The following is a 27875-nucleotide window of genomic DNA, read 5'->3' as shown; positions in this document are numbered from 1 at the left end:
TAATTTTGAGACAGATTATCTGGTTTTGGGTTTTTTTAGATATTTAATTTGATTGGCGGATATTTAAAATATCCATAAATATATCATATTTCTAATACTAGATACATGCTAAGTATAATTGTTTTACATTTTGTTTGATAATTTGAGAGATATCGTAGATAATATTTGGAGTAAATACCCATATTATGTAGACTTTGTATGATTTTGGACTAATTTCTGTTTACCTGTACATCGAAAAAACTGTTTATTTTAAAATGTAACTTACATTATTATGTTAATAATCATTATAATTTAATATTTTTTTTTTAAATTTAAAATTGCGTACCAAGGAATAGCGTGTACCCATACACATTTTGATAGTAATATATTATATAGACGGGTATATTATGAGTTTGTTTGAGATTATTATTTAATATTTACAGCCGTCACAGATTAAAATGTTAAATATATCGGTGCGTGTAGGTACCAAGTTGAAAACGATCATTTATTCTTCAGGTCTGAGCAACAGCCGGTCCGTGTCTTGCATATTAGTGTAATAAATTCGGAATCTTGATTTCAAGCATAATCATTTCAATGGGAATACACTATATATGTATATATACATATACAGCACTACTGAAGTAGATAGCATCTATAAGGCTGACTGTTTGGATATAGAAAATAATTGTTTCTGTATTCCATAAGTATATATTCATTTTGTGCAGTAGTATCTGTTGTTTTTTTATTTTTTTAATAATTAGTTTTTATTTTCACAAACGGAATATTAATATCATCTGCAGGTATATCTGTCGGCCGATACATATAATATAAAACCTGCAGCAGTTGTTTATGTAATATAAAAATTTGACTAAACACACTCGCTTTATCAAGTTTGGGGAATTTATATTAACAAATGCAGGTCCATATATATTGACGTTCACACTCAGACCAAAGAACAGCCTTACTATAACTCTCAATAACATGTTGATTATACGCGACCTTTCTGCAGTGCAATTTGTACTTAGGTATTTAACTAGACCTCCCACTAACTTACAGCCCCTCTCATATCCGTATCAAGTGATTAGATTTGAACCATCGATTCTTTAATAATAAAACACTCTTAAATACTTATTTTAAAACCAATATCGGTATATAGAAATTTGATGTCTCCATCAAACAACCAAAGCTCCCTTCTATGTTTTCAAATATAACAGTCCACACATAACGACGTCACACTAGTTAAAAATATCGGTAAAACCCTATTTAAACACTTTCTCTTCACTGAAATACCACTGTATTTCTTTCTATCACTGTATCCTCTAATTTCCAACTTAGAGCTCGTAATAGCCCTAGTGGAGACGCGTTTAAGACGGAAATGGTTTTGTGGTCTTTTAATTTAATAAAAACAAATGCTAACACCCTAAATTTCCATCACTTTGATCAACGTGAAACTCAACAACCACATAGACTTATTTAAAAACAAATACTTACTGATTATGTGACATAAAATACACTAGCTTATATCTAACTATATAATATGCGATTGTGATTTACGAGTGACGGCTGAAATGTGTAATGATCGGAAAAAAATATTTGCTGTAACTATTACAACTATTCATACATATTATTACTATTATATATATATGGATGATGGGTATACAATATTATATGCTATAAGTGGTGAAACATTTGAATGATAAAAAAATAATGTCAAAAACTCGTTTGTGCACAATTATTCGATTTTGAAGCGTCGAGCAGATATAGCAAATACGCACACATATAGGTACTAACATATATAATATAATATATTATATATATATTATACATTATACACACTTGAACGGGGAATTAGCATAAAATAAAACGTTCGGTTATGTAGTTTTTTATTTTTTTTATCCTTATAGATTCTCCTTGGACTATTATACCAGTTTTCCGGAATGTTTATTCAAGAACACATTTATATACATAATATATTTTATGTGTGTGTGTGTGTGTGTGTGTTTGTGTGGATTTGTGCAAAACGTATGGTATATATGAGTATACAGTATACAGGTATCTATACAGGGTGGGCCACCGTGCAGTTTTTCCCGTTTCCTCGCGATGGTAAAGAGAAAACACGATGGTGACCGCCCGTTCATCAGTTTGCAAACGTTGCTGCATTATTATAGTACAAACAATTTTTAATTTTTTCGATTGTTTACATTCTGCACAAACTTAGGTACATAATATTTTATATTATGTGCATGATTGCCGCCGAAAAGATTTATATTATGCGTGAAATCGATTACGCGTCGGACGATTCGCGCGAGCACTATTATACCGTGGTGTAGGTACATATATAGTAATCCGCACAATAAATTCGCTTATTAAAATGAATAATATGTAATATAATTTATATTGGTAGTGTATATGTGTGGAACATTATATGGGAGCAAAACCGAAACCAGTTTTTGTTTTCGTTTTGTTTTTTTTTTTTCATACAGGAAGATAACAAAAAAAAAAAAAACTGGCATCGATATATTACGTGCGCGGGACGACGATACATCCGCGGAGATCCAGTTGGGTGGCAAACGCTCGTAAATGTACAGAGTGATCGCCGTGTTAGTACTCGTCCACTTGTGATAATATTTAATACACATTACACCCACCAGCTCTCTGACCTGGACTTGAAAACTATGGTATAACCCCGTTTGAATACGCATATTTATAATATTACAACTAATATTCTACTTTTAAAGTTATGCTGATTTAAACCGTTTTAAAAAAACGGCCGATCTCAGATACCTTTTTTTTTTTAGGTAGGTAGTATAATGTCCGAACATTATGATAATGTAGTAAAACATAATTATTGTGGCTCTATAATAAGAAACAGTGTTTTTTACGGGAACGCAGGATATTATGCTTTATATATTTTATTGAATTAATATAATTTAACTGAGTAAATTTGAAAAATTGGATCTTACTATAGGAAAGATATTTTTAGTGGATACATTGGCATAGCGAATGCATTCTAATCAATACATCATTCCTATATTTTTTATTTATTTTTTGGAAACATTTTTCAAAAACAAGAATGTCTTGAAATCAAAAACCGTTTTCAATATAACTATAGTCTATAAGTAAATATCTATAGAATAATCGTGGTTTTAAAACTTAAAAATCATAGTTTTTTTTTTTTGTATACCCGTGTTATTTTGTCAGTGTTTTTGAATTTGTGTTCAGATATCATAACCAGGATAGTGCGATGACGACCTGCTCACTCTGATCTCGGTTTTGTTTTAGTACACAGACCAATGGAAAAATATTATGTTAGAATAATTGCCTATACAATACTCCTATTCCATTGCACCTCCGATCACATTAATCGTGAGCACACGAGATACACACCGCAAATAACTGCAACACTGACACTGTTGTTGGGTTTTTTTTGTTATTTTTTTATTGACCGGCAAAATGGACTTTATATAACGTATCTACGAAATCCTTCTAAATCACCTCTCGACTTAGTCCCGAGGCAGTTACCGTGAGAGCGTTTCCTATAATATTATCTCGCAACGGTACTGAGGTGTGTGTGTGCACGGGGTGAGCTGTAGTGTTTTCTCGTCCTAATATCTCGTGGATATTTATAAAAATCACCACTGCGCAATAATATATTAGGACCACGTTATAATGTTACCTAGCTGGTATAAATAATTAAATTTTTTTAACATAAACATATGTAGAAAAAAAACTGTGATTATCAAATCTTATAAATATTATGAATATAAATATAAAAGTACAAAAATTATGTTGATGATGATTAAGGAAACATCTTAAGGGAAACGTGGTTTCAATCGGCTTTTTTCGTTTTCTTCGCAATTTTACAGTGGTTATCTTGTTCAGATGAGTTGAGTCTTTGATGAATTTTTTTGAATTGTTCTTTGATCCAAATATCTAAGAACGGTATTTTTGTGTCGTCGTGCAGTTGCTTGTTGCGCATGAACTAGGGGGCTTTTAGAGCTATTCTGAGAATTGTATATTGTTTAATTGACTGTAGATTTTTAATTTTTGTTTGAGATTTGGCGGACCACATTGGAAATGCGTATAATAAGAGTGGTCTTATTATTGATGTATATAGTAGTAGTGAGCATTTAATAATATGTAGTGTTGAGCTATAGTTTATTGCAGGGGGTATAACATTTTCATTATTGCATAGGTTCATTATTTTATTTATGTGTGTTTTCCAGGTTAGTTTTTCATGGCGGAAGACTCCGAGGTATTTAATTGACTGATCTTTAATATTTCAATTGATGGGATGATTTTATTGTTTGAGTTTACCCCGAATATAAAAAATACATTTAATTTGTTGATTATTATAGGTATGATTTGACGACGTATTAGTTATTATTTCGCTTAAAATATCTTTGTGGTCATCACCGGAACAATCCACGGAATCGCGGATCCCGTTCATTATAATATGTATACCTAAGTACATAAAATACGTCGTCGATACTATTAAGTTGTACTGTTGCATACGTGTACGGGTTTTCCGCATTTTAGTATGTAGGTATCTGTGTTTTTTCTTCCCTCCCCCCCAAAAAAACTGTCCCAAATTTCGGTCGACATCGCGTTTAAAATATATTTCATGCACCCCCGACAGCAACCGCCACCCCATCCATTGAAATTCCTTTCGACTTCTGCGTGTTACCCGCCCATTCGTACACGCTGGTTGTCACTCACCCCGACGATCCAATTTATATACGTACGATAATATATTATTATGTTCATGCATACGCGAGTTCCACCCCCACACGGTTTCGCTGCAGACAACTCTGATGGCCCGTTTATTTATTACTGCGTTTTATTAGTCAATATAATGTATTACGTTTGCTTTTGGTTTTCATTATTATTATTATTATTTTTTTTTTTTGTGTGTGTCGTCCGGAATACAACAAATATGCTGTTTATCTATATAATATTATATTGGTTTTCGAACTTTGCGACGTCTCGTTCTAACGATTAAAATGGCCATTGCGTGCTTTTAAAATGATAAAACTGTCATTTGTGGATCGGCGTGATAAGCGATGTATGATCGTGTGAATCGATACAAGATCGCAGTGTATAATCATATTGTTTTCCATGATTATGATACGTTCGACATCTCGCTTACTTGCGTTTCCATCCGCAAGTAACAACTTTATAAACATTATTACCGTGTACATAATGTGGTTTTCGGGACGTAATAATAATAGTAATAATCGTCGTTTATTCATACGCTTATAAAACCAAAGAAACGCGTAGGAGTCAGGTTCAAATATAAAACGGTTAATTTTGAGAAGTGGTGTATCTATCGATATTTTTTTTATGTAAAAAAACATTCTTCGTGTTACTTGCGGAATACCTAAATCCGATACTCGAAAGTTTTGTACCGGCATGTTTCATTAATCGAGAATATGACAAGTCTTTGGGGAAATATTATATTATAATGTATACTTTATTATTAAGAAGATGCAACACAACCTATTTTAGGTTTTGTTATAATTATAAACGGGAGATCCAGAAAATGCATTTGCGTGCAGTAATTTAAGTTAAATACAATTTGACCAAAACGTGAGATAGGTGGTGTTGCTTGATCAGTGACGATTTATTAGTATGACATGATCTATAGCTGTACCTACGACAAATTATTTTTCTCGATCATATCAAATAGGTATAACGAATTTGATGTTATTTACAATTTATGAGCCTTGTGACGATGGACACACTTAACAGTTTAACCCAGCAGCCCTTAATATTAAAATTGTGAATTGATAAGAATTTGGGGTCTACAATGCAATTTATATATGTCTCATTTCCCCCATCTGTTATTGTTTAACGATATTTATTTATTTTATACCGTATGAATAAATATTACTTTTAAATCATTTTTTCAAATTAACAATACAATCATGATTTTGTCAAATTCTTAAAAATTATTAAAACCCAAAATAAATTACTTTTAACATTTGGTTTTTACTTACATCAAAAAATTGAGATACCTAGTAGTTATTAATTATTAAAAGTTAAACTATTCGTTTCCATTAAGTATTAAAATAATTTTGTTAGTTTTGAAATTTAATCAGAAGGTAGATAGGTGGATAGGTGTAATATAATATACTTGGTATATAGGCGAACGAGTGTATAGATTATATGAGGACGAAATTGGTGAAATAAAAAAATAGTTGTATACTATATAGTGTATCTATAGAGTATTATAATACCTACAGTACAATATTCATCCTATACATTTTTACGATTCGATACTTATTACGGTTGATGACAACATAACTCTGACTAGTCTGCCAATAACAAACCCTATACAATTTGTATTTGGAAACATCGTCAACAAAACAATGTCATTATTATTTATTTTTATTTTTATATTTTTTTTTTTGTATTAAATTATCATAAGCGACTGGGGTGATTTTGTTTTACATTTTTTTTTCAGAAGTCTTAAGTGGAATATATGACAACAACAATGAAAAAGGTGAGATAATTTGAAAGCATGAGTTTTATCATATAATAATATATATACTTACTTGAATATTAAATAGAAATATATAAATATTCAATGTATAAATGATTATAACGTATAATATATTTGAAAATTACCACGAATATTTCTACTGATGGATATTCATATAATCCATGTTTATAATTTCACTCTATTTTTCATTTTAGCCGTACGAATTAGTATTTGAAAAAAAAACAAATATTTAAGTTTGTATATTTCTATTTTCTATTTTATTTCTTTTAAAAAACACTAAATGTTTTAAAATATATTGATGTATAATATTTTCGTTCTATTTGCATGCAATTTGTTTTACAAAATATTATGATAATATATTAGTAATAATTATATATCGTTCAAAGGTACTGCGTAAAATATAAAAATCCCCCAAATAGCGAAATTAAGCTTAAATATTTAATTTGGACAAAAGGCGTTCTGTGTAGGCAATACAACGACCAGCTGACGTTTTAAATAATTGTTATTTAGAAATTTGTATCGGGGACGGCAATATTTTAATATTTTAGCACTGTTTCGATGGGGAAATTTTTATTTTTTTAAATAGTATTTTGAGAACTTTCATCGTGTAATTTTATTTTCTGTTTGACATATCTTTTTGTCTATACCTAGTATGATTTGTTTTTCGTACATAACACATGACTAATATTGATGGAATAACGTCGAAACAAAATGGACTGAACACTTTTTATTGAAATGTATGCATTTAAGAGATAAAATAACAATTGGTATTAAAATACCAAGTTATTTCCGTCGGATGACGTTAATATATAGATTCATAAATCTCATTCCTGCTAAGTAAACTGAAACTTTTTAACAATGCTTGTATCGTGATAATGGCGATTTGTTGTTGTATACGCTTCGGAAAGCGCAGACCGTCTCGTTAACAACTCACGTATTTATTGAATATCTTAACATCATCATATACGGTACTTATAGGCTATATCAATACTAAATATATATTATAATTTACAGTTTGATGACTGTCTAAGGTAGAATACAACAAGTGGTAAAATCACTTAAATACGTATTGAGTTGATTGAAAACAAATTTGTAATAAAATTAGCTTTATTGCGGATTGATTTAAAATTAATCGGGAATTACATATTATTATGAAACACCGTATCATACCATAATATATATTTGGATTTTCATACCACTACGATTATACCGTGGTTATTACTATATTCGATTAAAATGTCATACTCATTATTATTATTATTTTCATACTGGAAACTATATAATAAATCAGTTCGTACCGCGTCGGGTACGCGAAAACGAGTTGCATCTTGATTTACGTCATATTTCCCAGACGTGGAGTAGGTATATACACGTTATAATAAACACATAAGTACATTAGGTATACTTTACAATCATAGTAATAATATGGTCTTATACACCGATCGCGTGGAACGTATAATATAGAGGCAAAGCGTGCCTAATCGTCAAAGATGAACACCATATAATATAATATTTTATTTGTTATTATAAATACTATACACGAGTCCGATGTGATATATTTATGCGTAATATATTATTATATTAAAGCCGTACAAGAATCTTTCTAAAATATAATATTTATCAACGTTTCGACTACGTGGCGTAGTCGCCGACAATCAAAATCATTGTTAGAAAAAAGAGCGTTTCGTACCTAATCAATATTATCATTAAATTTCGTTCCTTATTATTGGATGGATGACTGTTATAACTGTTTTACGAGACTCCAAATGTGTATTTAATATAATACTGCAATGGATTATACCGTGTACAAACACTGAGTCGATCTCGTCAGTTAATACTATTCAAACTTCCAAGTGACTTAGGACATTTTCTATGATGCGTATACTGTGTAAATAATATTCATAAAATAATAGGTAGGCATAATAATTTATAGTGTTGATAAAGATATTTTTCTTAAATATATTTTTTCGAAATTATCACGTGTATCGGATGAGACATAGTTTTTATCTGCGCTTACTAAAAACGTTCAAGTAATTTAACAATTTGTCAATCTTTCTAAAAAATAAAGTATTTGTATTCGTTTAGTATAATAATTATTCATACTATTAGTACCTAATCTAGTTACGAGATTTCAAAATGTTAACGGTTCATATACGGTTAGTTATATGAATAAAGTAAAATTTATTTTAAAAAAATCAAATTTTTGTTATAGTACGTACACCTTACGTAATAATATTTATGTATTATATTACCGCATGCTGCAATAGAAACCAATTTTATTATTATGTTTACAGAAGAATAAACAGTGACCGCCATGGTCACAAATTAATACGGTTATAGCCTATAGATAATAAGGTATAATATATAGGTATACATGGCCGATAAACGCATGCGTCGCGGAAACGTACCTATATAAAAAGGAACATTTTGTATTGCAGAACGGTCGCACATAAATATTTACGGTCAGTTTGTGTCGACTATTTCGTCTTATTGTCTTATACGTATATAGAAACACACACACACACACACACACATATATATTACGGTGTAGGAGACGCCACGCGTCTTCGGCGGTATAATAAAGCACTTTTTTTTTTTACGACGACGAGTTGCGAGCGGAAGACGGCCGGTGGGGACATTTATTATGTTGAACGCGTGCGGGAAAAAAAATAATAATGATAAATAAATAAAGGACAAAAAAGCAGTTATAATACAGAGAGCCACATGTATAGGAGACGGACGGCGGAGGAAAAACAACTGTTTTCCGCACGATAATTCAACTATATAAACGCGCTCGCGCCTCGCCACAAACGCTGTGGCCGGCAGCAGCAGTAGACGACGACGACGACGACGACAATAACGCCGAAGAACAACGCGCGCGCTCGCCCGACGAGGTCCGACGAGACCGGAACTTCCAGCATCCGACGACGACAACGACGACGACGACGGCTACTAGAGAGGCGGCCGGCGGAAGTAGAGGCATTGTCGCGTGCGTGTGCTTGTTTGTGTGTGTGGGTACCCTATCCTCTGCCGTATCTGTGTGCATATATATATATATATAACACTGCGCGATGACGCCGCCGCCGCCGAGGGGTGTCAAATGGTCAAACTGGCACCGGATACAAGACCTTTTTATACGCCCCATCCGGTCGGCGTCGTCGTCGGTTCCGGCCGGCCGGCCAGGCAGAGCCGTCCTTCGGGTATGCCATGTATATAATATATATATGTGTTTGTGTGTGTGTGTGTGTGTGTATGTGTGTGTGGGTGTACATCGCGCGCGCGACTTGTATATATATACTCAGAAACTTACTTTTATGGACTTTCGCTGTCGTTGATGTCGTCGGTTTTTTTCCTGTCGTGTTTTTGTTGGTTTTATCCATACTGCAGTCGTCTGCGAATATTGTCATCCCCCTTCGCGAAAAGCAACGGACCACGGTGAATTTTTCTTTTCCTCTTCTTGTTTGTCCGTCTCTGTCTGGGAAGCCTCACTTGTGGTTTCAATCTTGATAAGCCATCAATTATATATACAAATACAATGTATATTGTGATTATTGTATTGATATTTGAAAGGCACTTATTAATTTAAAGCCTAATAAGATGCATGATGTTCTTCAATAGTCAAATAATCTAGGTGGTGATTGGGCCATTCAAAACACGCTTTATGCTTAGAGCTCAGTTCATCATGTATTTGACCCCAGTTTTGGTGTATTTCCTTTCGTAAAAAGCGCGGTTTTCATTAATCATCCCGCTATTTCAGGTACCTAATAGAAGTACTATAGACGTTATCTGTCTTGAATGAATCCTTATCCACTCTTCATATCAAAATGTTCCTACATTAATTCCTTAACTTCTAATAAAAATCCTTCCTAATCCTATCCTGTATCAATACAAGATTTACAGTTTAAATATTAGGTACGGGCTAATTAACTTTTTGTTTAACCTAATGGTGGAAATACCTATGATAATTTATATTGAAATTTCATAAACAAAATATCGACAGTTACTTATATGGACCCGTCCATTAGCGTCATTATATTTCACAGCTAATCATCCAAAATTGATAAAAAAAAAGTTGAAGAAAACATATATTCGTTTTCTCAATTAACATAATATGTAACGATAGAATTTAACACAGCTTCCATCAAAATAGATATCAATTTGGATGGTATATTGAATTATACTGCAGTTGTAGTCTTGTTTAATGTACATCAGTACATGCGATACGGCATATCAAACGACAAGCATTGCTAACGGTGCGGTTTACTGCGTCGGATTTCAAGAGACTGTAGTACAAAAAATAGATATTTATAGCCAACATCGATGGCGCGCCGGTCATTTATCATCCGCATATAATATACTCCATCGACGGCTAACCCACACCGCTAATAAACACGAAGTGTGCGGTGTCTTTCGGTTTTTGTAGGTCGACGTCTATTCTTGTGGATGTTGTCTGTTCCATATGTACTTATTATATTATGCGTTGAATCGATAGTGTTCTTATTGTTCCGTACCTATACCCAATGGTTACAAAGTTCGGAATAAAATAAAACAATAATTATTGCGGAACAGCCTCTTCCCTGGTTTAATGTGGAGAAATTTGACTTTATTCCAAAACTCATATAGAATATAATAATCTTAATTATAATTATCACGAGCATGTTGGATGATTCATTTAAATAGCAGCAATAGTGCATAATATTGTATATTATACCATTTTAAATTCTGAGTGGAGCTATTTTTACAATTCATTTCTTGTGAATTCACAAAAAATAAAAATATTTTTGTATATATAGCTGTGTAATCAATACATGTTTACAAATTTACAAGCCAATTAATTACATTTTGATAATATAGTAATTTTTGATGCAGGGACATTCTCTCATTTCTTGTTGCTGTTCAAACATTATCTTAGTTTTTAGTAATTTTTTTTGCGACTATTTCTGATTACATTAGTATTAATAAAATAGTGTAAGTATGACTAATGTATATGCTTACTAATTATTAAGTGTCTAAAGTTATTATTTCGCATGTGTTGTCACTTGTCAGTTTTCTCCGTCTAACGTTTAATATATCAAATTTTACATTCTATTTTATTTTGAACGTAAGATGAGTCATGTGATGCGTTAGACGGAGACAACATAGGTGAGTAAGACGTCCTCTTAAATCATTACCTATTTATAAAAATTATTTTATAATGAGCAATTTAAAACTATTATATGCAAAGACTGTGTGTAAAGTATAAACCCCAAGTTTTTGGCTCCTATGTATTTTTGATTTCATAAACAGAAGCATTAATTGTTAAAAATTGTTTAGTAATTGGAAAAACTGTATTATATATTTATTGTTATATGTGAGCGTTTATATTTGTGTATTTACCAAGTAATTGGAATCGTAAACCAATAAATTAAGGTCACATTTGTAAAGAATAATGGTGAACTTTCAAAAATAGTTTGCAAAAGGTCCTGCATCCGTTCCAATTGAAATAATTATTATTACTAAACAAGATCTGTCCCCTTATGGCTTACACTCCAGTTACTTGAGTGTGTCTACGAAGGTGGTGGTATATGGTGCGTGCAGAGGTCTGAGGGGCATGCGAGTGCTGATACTTAACCTCATTTTATTTGCGTGCTTTCGACATTTCATTTATTTATTGTATCGAAACACTTGAAAAGGCAAATTCCCTTATTTATTATCGTTATCTGTTTATAGTTCTAGACTTTTATTACTAATAATAAAATTATGTGTATACAATTATCTTAAAATTATTATGTACACTGTACAGTATAATATAAACTATAATGTACCTATATTATCTATATATATAAAAAAGCAAATGTATGTCTGTTTTTCCTTTAAGCAATCCTACACTATTCATCTGATCGCCACGAAACTTTGGGAAGTTGTTGAGTATACTCCCTCAAAAGTTGCAGACGTATTATAATTTGCATTTTAAAGTGGTACTTGCACAGGTATTTTAAAATTCCAGATAGTCGATGAAAACTTTTAAATTTTGAAAACTATTACACCAAATATTAAATAACGAACTGTACAAAGTTTGAATCATATAGAGTTGGCTTTTTTAACGGACAATAAAGTGCACGGAGTCAGCTAGTAATTTATAAAGCAACATATGATCGTTGATGCATCTTAAATTTTGATTAAGAAAATGTTAGTATATTTTATGCATTACTGCATGGTAGATGGATTTTGTAATTTCAGAGATAAACTCCTTTTACGTTAATCATTCATTTTTGCAAAAAGTACACAAATATTAATAAATAACAATCAAATCGGCATGAAACACAGTTAGCGGGGTCGTCGAAACTTGTACATTTTAACTTATTTTATATAACAGCATTTATAGCTTCGATCCGAAATAATATTTATTATTTATTTGATGCACAGAGCGCAGATACTATAATATTATGCAATAATATAATATATTTATATACTTAGATGTGATTTATTGCTTATTGATATAGATACATTGCCGTAATTTATTATTAGTAATTATTCGATATTACATGTAGTAATAATAATAATATATAATTTATGTATTAACTAACAAACTGTCGACAGCTTTTCAAATCGAGTTGCTTGTAATAATCTGAAAATTTCCGTTTTTATATAATGTAATAAAGTGACGTCAGTGCAGTTTAAAAAGGTCGTATCTCACAATAATACGATAATGTTATGTTGAATATAAACGACGGTGAAAAGGCTAAAAAAAATAATACGTCCGATGGAAGCGCATAGTAAACGCCGGATCTGCCGATGGTATTTCCGGTCTTTTCCCTATTCGATATTTTGTCTAACATATACATATATTAAATTGTTCTTCTGGTCGTTTCGCCCTCTCTAGTGCGTCTATAAAACGTCTCTATACATATGTTGTACATGCTATGCACTGCTTTGATTTATTCACTTTTGTCATCTCTCTATACGTAATAACAATGTTATAATATACCAATAATATGTATATATAAACTGTCGTTGAATGACGATACGTATCATATCAAACTTCGAAATCGTAACTTCAAACGGCTATAATACAACTGAGATACTGTCATCTAACAATTGAATTCAGAAAATAATGGTTCGAGCAAATCTCGTATTACTTTTATACTATAAACACACAGTGACTATGTAAAATTTGGTACAAATTGTAGTATTCGAAATCCTTACAAAATATGTTGACTCAAACGATTTACAGACAAAGTAAAAAATGAGGACTATTAGATATAAAGTAAAATAGAATAACTAAAAGCAATCATAAGTTATTGTATAACATATAATATTAGTTTGTGATTTTGAAACCAATATTAAAATTACAGTATACTTGATTATTTCAAAATACTTATATCAGCGTCATTTACATTAATCATGTTCTTCCAAAAGTACATCACGTCTTTAATTTTAATTTTAAATCAAATTATTTTTTAAATCACTACTTTGGTTTGCCACACAAATTTCCCATTTTTTTCGCAATTTAATTGGAAATTCTAAAATGATTTGTATATAATAAATAGCACCGACCGTGTATGATTTTCAATTTATAGTCGATGGCCGACGGGAGTGCTATACATTTTGGAGCTATCGGAAAAAAAAGTTAACATAAAAAAACCAAACCTAAAGTAATAGTAACGCACGTGGCAAGTTCAAAATCTAAAATAGAAAACGATAAAACCACTATAAATAATAATATGAAGAAATATTACAGTATTTGGCATGCCGGCCGAATTGATCTATTGCAAAGATCCACCAAGATCTGGGCATGTGGTGCACGGTATCAACCAACTCTGTCCTGGAAAATCCCAAGTCCGCCCACGTTACACACACTTAGGATATTCAATATATGCGTACGCCGCCTTTGCATATCGGTCGTATATGGTATAATATAAAAACGGACACATTTATATTTTCTTCTCGCCGAATCTTTTTCATTACTTAGCACGTCGGAAAATTTACGATCCATGTATGCGGTGCACACACACCGCGTTGATATTATAATATGACTTTTCTTTACGTAGTTTCATTTTTTTTTCTCGCTTTCTTTTTCTCCTCGTGCAATGCATATAAAAAATATGCATACTCTACGCAGCGCAACGTTTGCTAATTGAAGGAAAAGTTTTCGACTTTAAAACGTGATTTGTGTGAACTCGTATACATAATGGGTATATATGCGAGCGAGGGTCTCCGGTATCGGTAATATCGTCGATATAATAATACCGCCGCCACTAAAAAAAGAAAATACGCACGGCGTGTGATATACTGATATACATGCGCTCTCCCTTATTAGCCACGCCGCGTAGGCCGTTGGTTTAACGGGTTTTTTGTTTTCGTTTTTTTTTTCCGTTCCTTCTCTCGTCGGGGTTTCATTTAATGTTTTTTATTACGACGACGGTCTCCTCCGGTGCTAACTTGGCGGTGGCATAAACCATCTCTGCGGAGAAAGAGAGAAAAAGTCGATACCATGAATCACAGCGGCGGCGCCGTCGGGGAGCTGCTGCAGCTGCAGCAGGAGAGTGAAAAAACGGCCATATACACCACGTGTGTATTGTACGGCTATAATTATTATTATTATTGTTTTTGTTGTTGGTCGAACGAATAATTATCGTGCCGCGCCGACTTACATAAATGTCCCACGAACGCGACGATTTCGAGTTATTAAAATATATTTATGATATTATGCTCGTATCGCGATAATGTATTGTATGTATACATACAAATAATATATATATATATATATATTATGTATATTATATTTGCCCCGGATCGTCTCGCGCGAAAACCGCCACGACTTACCCGCGATTTTAATCTGTAAATTATTGTGTACGTGCTAGTCATCGCGGAAGATATGGCTAAATTTTCCATATGAGTTCCGTTTCCGAACGAACGAACATTTAAATATACATTATATAGTATCCTGGGTCCCGCGGTCGCGCATGTATATATATATATATTATCCGCTCCGCACACACAATAACTGCATGTACGCGACGTGTGAGTATATAACATAATAATATATATAGAGAGAAGCGATTCTCGCGCATTGTTTGACGTCGCGCCCTTTCTTTTTTTTTTCACGCTCGCGCATATAAATTCATTTCTTTCACAGCCCGAGCGCAACGTATACCTATATTTATATAATATGTTATGTGCTCGGATATGTGTGTGTATATATAGGATACGACGACCGTCCGACGACGACGACACGCTTATAATATGCGTATAAGAAAAACCCTATAATTCATTCGATGCTCTCTATATCGATCCGCACGCGCAAACAACTCTGCTGCACGAGCGCAATTTTATTATCTCTCTCGGCGTTTAAACGAAGAGAAGAAAAAAAGGAGGAAAAAGGTGTCGGACCAAATGGGATAGAATAAACGTACGCATAAACGGTGGGGTGGAGGGGTCACATACACAAACGTGCGCACGTCGTCGCTCTGTACAAAATAATTTAGTATTATTACATTTTACATAATATACGGAGGAAAACCACTACTTTGGGAGTATCGTCGTCATCGTCGTTGTCGTCCACCAAAGAAAAACGGATTTCAAGCCTATAGGTAGAAACGCACGACAAGCATTGCAGCCCTCCGCTGTGATCTCAAAGTTCAAACAGCTCGAAAAAAACCATTATAAAACACTTCACTCAAAGTTATCAAGCCACTGCAACCTCTTACTTCCTCATCTACCGTCGTCGTAAAAGAAATTTGTCCAGAATCATATTATCATAAAAGTGTAGTCAAACTTATATTCTGAGATTATGAATGAAATTATCCTTTTCACGCATTTAATGATTATTGTACTAGATCCAATTTGTACTGCAATGCTGTAATTACTGTAATTCGATAGACTCTAATATTGAAAATAACAGATACAGACAGATTCTTCTGAACGTTAAATTGTCCGTGTTATGGGTTAGTAAGACGGAGAAAACACAATATGAAGGTACAACGTCCTCTCAACAGATTGTAATATAATATTAGTAAATACCTATAATGTGAGTATTTAAAAAATGTACATACTCACCCACACTTCTGACATTAGGTTCGCAGTTTCCTCTCAGCCACTTTATTGTCAACCCCTATATCATTTGTAAATTATAATAGTGTTGTTCGACTTATTTGCGTTTTTCGTAATTTAGCGCGAAAAATCGTCCACACCGGATGTGTTGACATTTAGTTATGCAGCACGAGGATTTTTGATTGTGAAAGACCATCGCGACGAATATGCGTAGGTACACCAAAACACGTGTTTTTTTTTTCGTTCAACGACGTCGGTTGTTTTACATCCTATCTTCGTAAATATATTATATTTTACTAACTTAACTAACCTTTCTGAGGAAATTTTTAAAACAAAGATTATTTTTAATTATTTAAATTAATTCCACGACCTTAACAAAATTGTATTTATATTTACTATAAACTAAATACGATTCATTAAAAATTATAAACCACAACCTGCTATATCTTCCTTCTCCAAAAATATACCCCACTGTTTCTATATATATGTATAATATATTCTGTATATTATGGGCTTTCGTTCCGCTCACATTCAAAGTTCGTAAGACGAGATAATTCTGTAGCGTTCCGAAAATAGTAAAGGGACACGTAATTATATAAATTAAAAGACGCGCGCGATAAAATACGCAATTCTGTTATTAAATTATTATTATTTTAATTTTATATAGGTAATAGACATTATACTCACTCACGAGGCCGTCAAGTAGTAATTCATTCAAACGAAATTTGACGGTTCATATACGATTTTACAAACTCCAATTTAATATAATGCGTGTTTTACGTTTATCAAATACACTCGAGTGTGCTGACCGGATATTTCCTTGATCTTGTTCCAAAAATCCATACGATATTATATAACCTCGGTTACGTCTTCCCCGGACATTGGTGGTATTATTATTATTTTTATACTAACCAACGCGTGTATATAAGTATAATATGCGTATCATACTGCAGGCTTTGTTTTCTTTTTATAATTGACATCTGTTTCGTCATAAACTCATAACTGGCGAATCGCGATTGGAATAAACACGCATTAAACCGATCGAATAAAAAATGTCGTGAGTGTGTGTAATTGACGCAAATAGTGTTTGATTTATGGAAGGCGCTGTTAAATACATATATACGCATCAACGCATGTGTATTAGTATAATATTATGCGTAATAACATGACGTGATCAGTCGGTGCCCACATTTTCCTGAGCATCACAAATATAATAATATTGTTCGGTATTTGTAGTTTTTGTTCGTGGATTGATCGAGGGATGCTGAGACAAGCCGCGTTATTTATTACAGAACGATTCGCATTTCGTGAAATACCAGGCTTAGTTATACTAGTTTATTAGTCTTAGACGAAGATTACACAAGAGTATATTTCTACATTAATTCACTACCTTTGAATAAAAAAAATTTCATTTTTTGCGAGGACATTGTACGAGTGCGTAGTTTGAGTGTAAGTTTAACGTAGAGTTTATAAAAACCAGAGTAGCGCATAAAAACATTTCAGCAAACACTTTTTTCTTTTCTCGCAACATTTTAGTGTTAAATTAAACTTTACTTTATATAACATTTTATTAAACTATAGTTTTTCAAAAATATTTTATAACGCATTTTTGTTACATTATAATTATAATTAATTGTATGCAGGTACAGCTCGAAAGTTATAATACGCACATTTAATTTGATATAAAAAAAACACATTTAATTGAACTGTGACATTTTATTATATACAAGGCCGTGTCGGAAGGTTTAAAATCATTTCTATTTATATGTTTGAAATAACTTTAAGAGAAAAACATTAAAAAAATCAAATGAAAAAGAATGTAAATTAAAAATGAATTTCCAACATAACTTGCTATATAGGTGGCAGGTGATATATAGTATTATGGACTTGAATCCAATTATATTTCAGACTTAAGAGCGAAGTAACAAAGTATTTTAAGAATATCATACATTTTTAATGCTTTTTCAACTTCAAAACCACAAAAATAACTTATTATTGATATATGCATGTGTGTGTACTAGTTGTATCAATACTAACACAGTCACATTAATGAACCTGTAATTACTTTTTACTCACACAGACAATTCAAAACTAAAATATTAAAAAAGTTACCTATAATAAAGCTTATAATTTATTGACCACTCCCAAAGTCACTTCAATATGTTCAATATTAAATATTAAATATAACCAACAAATTCAACTGTAATATAATACTTGAATACGAAATATTGTAGCCAGATTCGCGTAAAAACTATCCTATATACATGCAAGTGGTTATAGGTTACCTTAGGCTATATATTAATATATTACGTGCCGATTACAGAATACCGAAGAGGCAGAGGGCAAAATAAAAGGAAAAAAAAACTAGTAACAAGTATACGGGAAGGAAAATTCTACGCGAACCGAGATTTATTAACCGAGAATTATGCCCGGCCTATATGGATATATACACACTCGTTATATACATACTGCAATAACGTATAAAATGTTATGCGCAGTCGCGGTACGTCTAGAAAGTTTGGAGCCCCTAAATTTGTTGTGGGGATCACTGAAACGACGATTAGAGATTAACTTAATGTACGTTACGCACGCGGTTAAGTGTTATCGTTGCACCACGTTATCGTGTATAACCTAACCTATATATACATGTGGTTAAGTATTATGTCATCGTCGCAGTACCTTATCGCGTGTATGTATATACCTATATGTGTACAATGTACATGGTATTTAACTGTGCTTGTCCTCTTGCGTCCACGCCTATCAAATACTCAATTTCTAATCGCTTCATGTGGTTAAATTCAAAAACTTACATTTAAAACCACCAGAATACTTGATGGGAATTAGTTAATTAAAACTTTTAAAATATTAACATAAATTAGTTCAGTTTTTTCCTGTAAATGGCAGATTTGTAAGAAATTCGAAAATAAATATCGAGTTAAAAATACAAAATATGGCTTTACCACTCTTGCTTGATAGTATAGACATTAGACATATACATACATTTTGTATTTATATATGTAATCATCACCATGGGTTTGGAAAGGTTTTACATTTCCATACTTTCTCGTGAACTGCACTTCTGTGTATAGGTAGTTATTACCCCGATGGTTTTAGTTGGTAGACGAATCGTTAAGAAAACTATAATAAGGTATTTTTCTGCAGTAATTCTATGCATATCGCATACATGAATATTGTATGGACTAAAGGATCAAATAGGTGACACTATATTTTGTTTTAGTGCTTACCTGTATATTATAATAATTATAAAATTTACTTAATAATTAAGTTATTCTATTCGATGGTTTATGGTGCTTGTGTGCGTTTTTGAAATGTCTTTATGAAATATCGATCGCCTCTGATTTTGAAACTATTACACAAGACTTGTATAGTAATTTGTTTTATTTTTTTTCAAACTTAATCTTATTTTTTCGATTCCATGTACTCGTAAATTATTATGCCCAGAAACGTTTTGGTCGCGTCGTAGTTTTTAAAAGCAAATACGACACATGGATATAATATATTATTGTACGTGTAATTGAATTGAAATGTCAGTCTGTAAAATATACACATTTTTTTAAATTTCGTTTTTTCATCATTAAAAATAAAACCCTAGTGACGAAATATATAATACACGTCTTAAAAGTTGTAGTTATTCGTTTAATTAAACATATTTATTATACCGAATTTTTAATTAAATGGATATTTTTGCAACGTAGTAGACATTTAGACCTTCAACCGGTCGTATACCTACAGCATTCATGTATCCATCGCATTTATATAGCCATCGTTATCAGTAGAATAGGGTAATTTTGAACATTCTTCTTTGTTTTTTGTTCAACTATTTTTAAAAGAAATAAACAATTGCTATAATAACCAGTTCAGCTCAATTATAAGATGTCCTTTTATAATCTAAAAAAAAAAAAATAATTTGTATATTTTATAATTTTATCACATATAGGTACTTACCGCAAAAATCTTAATAAAAAAAAAAAACACAATAAAATCCCTAATATATTACTTGTATACGATATACCTATAAATCAATTTTTAAATTTCGACCCAGCGACTGCGGTGCGTATATAATATGGCCCTCATCAAGAACTACCATCATGGCCCGCGGATGTAGTTAATATACGCGTATAGTGTATACTGTATAATACAATAAAATTTATTTATTACGTGTGCGATGCGCACGCGCGCGCAACGAGAAGAGATTACGCTAGCACATTATAATATATTATTATTTTATTATAAAAAAAAACACGGTATCCTCCTCCTGATCCGTATAAAAAGGAGCAAAAGGATATAAGAGGAGTTGATTTCCATATAAATCAACCGGTGACACGCGTTAGTGTATATACGTAATAATATATATTATAGGCACTCACACATGCACGCGCGTGCGTACGATAGGCGTGAAAGTCGGCGGCGATCGTTTAGCGCGCGCGTGATGCAAATTCTCGGGCGCAAATCGTCTCTGACGGGTCGTTATGGACCATTTGCCTTTGCGGCAGCCCCTCCGATATCGTCTAAATATTATACTTTGATTTTGTGTGTGTAGGTACTTACTTTTTTTTTATTCTTTTCGCGCTAACCTCTGTCGCCGCTCTGATGATATTTTACGGTGTATATTATACTATACATTATATTATAGGTACGCGTGTACGCGAATCATAATATAATATGCCAATAAATTACATTATTTAATTTACCGTAAATGGTCTGTACTAGTGATATTCTTTCGATGATAAAATTTAATATTATACAGAAAATTGCAATATATATTGTCGAGAAATGGTGCAAGAGGTAGGTGTAATGTGGCTATATATATTTGGACATTTTTTTTTTTAATCCCAAAACTATAATAATATAGGTAGTTAATAATTTCCTCAGAATCTCAACATTGTTATTTTTATAAGTGGAGAACGTAAAACAATAATGTGCAAAAAGTGCCGATGGTGTAACAGGATAGCAATGTATGGAATTTACTCAACTCACCTGCAGTCACCATAGTTAGTTTTTGGTGTTTGAGAGCAAAGTTAGAACATTTCAAGCTGAACTAGGTTTATCTTAAATTAAGATATATTGTTTAAATATATTGTTATCGTCATACATACGCGTACTAAAAATGGCTAAATAAGTTGTGCAAAATTGGAAAAAAAAAACAAAAGTATAAAAATAATGTAAAATAATTATAAATTATACATAATATGGGCAATAGACAAGTAATTTATATTTTTATTTTCATCAATATTAAAATATAATCGGTGTACTTATAATTACCGACAATCACTAATAATACAATAATATGTCATTATGTCAAACATTTTTAATTGTAATTTGTAATGTTTTCGTTTGATCCTGATGGTTATGTATTGTTATTCAGGCCAGTTAGATTATCATAGAATTGAAAGTATGCCAGTATCATACTATACATTTAATTAAATAAAATCAGATTTTTCATACTAACACAGAAGACAATAGTTAACTGAGCGACTGGACCTTTCTTCTTAAGAAAATAAACAAATTGTATAAATAAATGTATTTACTTTAAAAATTCAACCAAAAAAGCTTCCTCGAAAAAATATTGTTGACCCGAAACAATCATTAATTTTAATAGGTATAATTGTATAAGCAACTTAACATATAAAAATATGTCGTTTCCGGTTTCTTAATATTCATCCGTGACCAAATCAATCGGACGTGCGCCACCCATACGACCGCGTTTTCTCACCCCTTGACTGCGATCTTATAACTTATAATCATTATATAATACTTATGGACGTTGTGCACCGGTGTTACATCGCACGCGTTTTGTTTTCGGAGCACGTCGTAGTCAAATGGTGGTGGACGGAAAACGGCGAAATCGCCAGACACCGGCCCATAGAGTACCTATATTGTAATATGTTGTGCAATAGTGATATATATTGTACTTCGGTGTTAAACCGATGGGCATAATAACAAAGAAAATGCAAAAAAAAAGGGAGAAAACGCATTCTCTTGTACATCAACGACATGCATATATGTACGTGTTTATAGTACCGATGCCCTGCTATGATACGTAAACATATAAATCTGCACCCATCAACAGGACCGTTAGCCGATATATATATATACATAATGACGATGGTGGAGGTGTATAATAATTTTGTTTTATTATTATTATTATTGTGACCATTGACCCGGTTATTTTTTATGTTATGTAATATTATTGTGTTGCGGCTTATGTTATATGTGCATATATTACAGCCCCCCCCCCCCCTGTACGTACGGTTAGCATCTCCGCCTATTCCCAAAAGGTGCGTTCTATTTTTCTTCCCCTCAATAATAATAATATTATATGCTCGTGCGTTTAATGATTTAGGTATGTATAGTTACTTAGATTAGTTAGTACCTACCTATGTAAGGATCTATCCATACAACCAATAACGTTCAGCTTTCTAAAACTGTTAGGCGTTAAAAATCAATTATGGTGTTATTATATTATAATTACATTGGGTTAAGTTCTAAGGTTGTCTCCGGTTTTTGTTCCGTAACCTTTTTTATTCCTCCCACAAATACGGGTGTCGTATTCGCCATTCTGGACGTTGTTAACCCAGAATTCCATGTTCCTGGACGTCGAGAAGAACGTAAACGACGAAGGATGAAGATTACACATTCTTATGGCACATAATAATGGCTACTTGTTGTTATTGGGTGTCGTTGACTTCACGGTGTTATTGTGTTAGTCCGTTCACCCGACATTTGTTGACGAAATGTCGGATGTGATTGGAAGTTTTTAGTGGCCAGATACCCATCTGCTCATTTCAGTACCCGTCGGATATGCGCGGTGCACGCATCCCAGCCCCTGTAATATATGATAGATCCCCGCTCTCACCGGGTCCTGCAGTAGCTGGTGTAGTGGCATTTTCCGAACTTGTGCGGCTGTCGTCGGATACTCAACTGTAGGGCTAGACGGCAGGGCAGCCTGACTGATTTCCTTCGCTAGGCGTTGTAGTTCTAGTTGAGAGTACTGCTCGTGTGGTGGTTGCTGGTATCCTCCCTTGTGGGCTGGGGTCCTCTCTGACATGATGCTGGGTGGTTGGATTGATATTTTTCGTTTATGCGAAACGGACAAAATACTGAGGGCACAGTGGCCACAGATTCTACCGTGATTATTATTATAGAACGTTGTAAACTCAAATGTCACGTAACAAAAACCGCAACAGCGAAACGAAAAGAACAATGTAAGAAATATGTGTGACTGCATGTTATTAACGAAACAAGTAACGGTAACCATATGCGACAGTTTGGTTTTGTATGGTTGCTTGAAATTCAACGTAATGGACAAGATAAAGCTCAGCCTTTGCTACTGGCCTGTCACGTGACTACCGCAGTCTGGTAAGATGGGAAAGTCGACCTGGTCACGCCGTTTGTATTCCCCAATGGCGGTTGGAATAAACGTGCGTCGACGATACGCCACACTACTACAGTATACCTTTTCTGTATTGTGACTGCTGCGTATACCACGTCATATACACTATTTCGAAATAGTATTTGGACGAAACCACATACGTGTCTTGTTCGTATTTTAGTTAGTACCAATGTATTATATATTTGGGATAGTTATAATAAATCGTGTACAGTTGCAGTCTGCACTATATAACGTTTAACATCTATCAACACTTCGCGCCCACGCCTGTATACTAGCACATTTATATCGTCATATTGATATTAAAATAATCGTATTTAGAGATAATTTTTAAACCTAATCCCAACTATACAATCCAAAAAAGTAATTTTCCAATATATGGAAAAAGGCATTCTGCAATATTAGTAACTGAATTGAGTTGATCTGTTTATATCAAAGTGATCCCATGAAAAATAATAATTTATATAGGTACATATACAAGATTGAGATATTATTGATCGACCATTCTACTACCTACTACTTTCCCATACTATATATTTGATACTTCGGGCGCTGAAAAAATAATATCAATAAATAAAATTCAAAAAAAGCGTTAATAATTGAATAAAAAACTTCATATTATAAATTATGTACTTCTAATTGTTATTGATTTTTTTTTTTTTTTAACGATACGATTATTTGTTTGCCCACTGACTTGAACCTGTGTATATTATAGTCATACATATGCATAAAACATTCTCTCGATTGTTATAATATATATATATCATGCATATACGTACAATGTAATATAATATGATATTATAAAGGTAACTCTACTCGTGGACTATTGTAAAAAAACGTTTTAATAACATGATACCTACGTACCTATATATAATAATATTATGTCTATATTCGTTTAGGTAATTTATGAAGTTCCAATACGCACTACAGTAAATATAAAAAAATGCGGATACCACGTTTATAGTTTGTGTCGATAACATCTGCAACGTACCTATATATACATATAATAATAATAATAATACACGTTCCGCAGTCCGCTGCGGGGAAACGTTCTTATTCCAACGACCGCTTAAAACCGCAACGGCGGCGGCGTCACGCCGCAATCGCGTGTACCCGGCAGACTAACACACAGCAGTACACACAATATATATTCATCATTGTACGGTTCGCCCCCTTTACGAATCCGCATAATATAATGTAATTAATTTTTTACGTCCGTTTTCTCGACATCGTATATAATATATGATGGCGTGTGTGTGTGCGACTCGGGCCCGACGACCGTTCGTAAATAGGATTTAATCTGATCTCCCCGGCGGCGGCGGCGTCTTATCCACAGTGCACACTTTGCGTATAATACGCGTGCTGAATTCTGTAAAATTCAACGGGCGTCTAGGCCTTTAAACCGTCGCCGCCGCCGTTTTCGGTTGTAGGACTTTCTGACGTCCGACGGACTTTCCGCAAACGTATTATTCGTTATAGCACACGCGCACTCACACGTATCGGCTACGTTCGTGATGTGATGACGTGGGACTGTGGGACGGTGACGTTAAGTCGGAATTAAAATAGACAGAGGTAGTCGTCATTCGGGGGGGTATTTTTCTTGTACATAATATATATCTACATTTTTTTTTCATTTCACACACGTTTTATTTTGTTCAACGGTTGTTTTCATTTTTTTTTTCTGGTTTGTTGCAGGCTATTCGCACAACCCCTATAACGGTGTGGTATGCAACGATAACATTTTAGCGACCGGAGTTTTTTCGTCCAAAGAACTTTGGAGGCTTTCCAAAGGTAGGGAACCACAAAAATAATAATAATAATAATAATAATAGTATAGGTACAACAGTCGTAGGAGAGGGTTATACATCCGTGGCCGTATATATGTAATGCATATATATATTATACCGACTATTATAATATAACTCATAGGCACATTTTATAATAATACTACTGGCTATATATTATACTTGCAAACATTGATCGAAATAAAATGAACAACGCGCTTACCTTCTTCTCTTTTATCCACGCGATTTCCCGTTAAATTTCGTAGTATTCCTACGAGGTGCAAAAATACAACAAACGTGACTACAACGTTAACGATAGTCACCATAATCTTATACGACAAGAACCACACCACACCAATATATTATAAAAATATATACCTACTGTTATAATTTACAACACACATACACACACAAACACTCGAGTACTCGGCTTTCCAATGATACAAAAACGACTTTGCCCGTCACACGAATTATCGGTAGGTAGGTAACCTCTGTATGTTGCGCGGTGTACAATTTAATCAGCATTGAGTATAAAAAAAATGCGTAGAGCATTTATGTCTGGGCTTATCTACTGACAACATAATGTAAATATGTGATATAATTTCCGTTCAGATGACGATATGAAAATATCCAAAGTGATTGTCGGTAATAATAATGACGGTTGTTTATCGGTCGACAACAATAATAATATATAATATTATAATGTTATTACTTTATGCACGAACCGAGAAGAGGTAAACATAATTTATAATACAATATTATTATGATGTCTTTTTATCGATCGCGCGGCCGACCAGACCGAGTCGTCGATGTTAAAACTACCTAACGTAATCAATGTGATCATAAAATTAAACAAAACTTTTAATAACTTACCTCCACGTATTATACCAAGTGATGGTCATTCGCTGACGACGCTTCGTTCTCGTAGTATACATGAATGTTCACGAGTTTCAATCGCCCTCGGACTCTATTAATATAATATCGATTGATATATTGATATATACACATGCGGCTTATTATTATTATTATTATTTTTATTATTATTACTAGTATACATCAACGGGCAGCACATGGCGCTCGTAAAAATATAACGCCTACTCGTAAATCCGGTAGTTTTAACGAGAAGAAATAAAATCACGAAAACCGACCAAGAACTCAACGCGCGTTGCACCGGCTGCAGTGTAGGCATCGAGATTTAATTCGCGGTACAAATTGCCAGACCGAATTTCCCGATAGATTTTCCCTTAAGTCCAGTCTCGTTTGTTTGCTAAGATAATGCATAATATATTGATATTGGAGTTTGTTGGGCTATAACAACGTTTTTGTGATGAACGATGAGTGATGACGTTGCCATTGGACAGATACACTTATTAAGTTCTCGTCTCTATTTTGCAGACTAGTAACGAACGCAAGTGAACCCTTATTTTCAAAATGATTGTATAATAATTATAGTTACAATTTACAACCCGCCTATTTTAAGCAGTACTGTGGGTGAATTGCATGGTTTTTGACTATAAAATATTGGTAATGCGTCGTCGAATTAGAAATGTCTAGCTAAATACACTTACGAGATAGTTAGTTTGTCGATAGATACGTGATCATTGTTTTTGTTAGTGTTGGTACGAAAGATAAGATGCACTTATTAAGTTGTTCAGTTTTTTCACGAGAGTAATTAGTTTTAATTTGGTGCAGTATATTGGAGTATAGGTATCGTTGTATTTACTTTTGCAATTGATTTTCGATTATTGATTGTCTTATAGACGTTTAATGAACGGTAAACTATCTATAGGATCGATATTAAGTAGGTATATGATATCATATTAGTTCGAATAAAAAAAAAAAAAACAATATTTATAATTTATAAATAATAAATTGCAGAATGTTACAATGAAATGCGTACATGGACTTTAATAAATGACAAGTCTTCGAATAATAAATTATTTTATTTTCTCGAAATGTATATCAAACATATAACGTTTATATACACACATGCCTTCGACATATTAAATAACAATTCATATTTCACGGTTGAAAAAATGCATTTAAACTTTGAGCCATGCGCCTCTCGAGAGATGTATATTCTTTCGCGATTCCAAAATCGTAAACCGTAGAAAATACGTCTGCGAAAAAATAACACCAGAAATGATCAAAACTTATCATGAAC

General features: G+C 32.9%; 1 protein-coding gene across 6 annotated transcripts in view; it reads left to right on the top strand.

Moving 5' to 3' along the window:
• Positions 1 to 27875, top strand: part of LOC132933505 (nuclear factor 1 X-type) — a 155409-nt gene that overhangs the window by 105358 nt on the left and 22176 nt on the right. For 3 of the 6 annotated variants that reach the window (XM_060999777.1, XM_060999775.1, XM_060999774.1), the window contains exons 5-6: positions 6446 to 6484; positions 25623 to 25718. The exons of 1 other annotated variant lie outside the window; for it this stretch is intronic. In XM_060999777.1, coding sequence (XP_060855760.1) covers positions 6446 to 6484; positions 25623 to 25718 — 135 coding nt within the window. The remainder of the gene's footprint in view (positions 1 to 6445; positions 6485 to 25622; positions 25719 to 27875) is intronic. 2 more of the 6 variants (XM_060999776.1, XM_060999778.1) reach the window with 2 other exon arrangements.

This window comes from Metopolophium dirhodum, chromosome 1, assembly GCF_019925205.1.
Source record: "Metopolophium dirhodum isolate CAU chromosome 1, ASM1992520v1, whole genome shotgun sequence".
NCBI classification, from domain to species: Eukaryota; Metazoa; Arthropoda; class Insecta; order Hemiptera; family Aphididae; genus Metopolophium; species Metopolophium dirhodum.
This window is presented reverse-complemented; position numbering and strand designations above follow the sequence as displayed.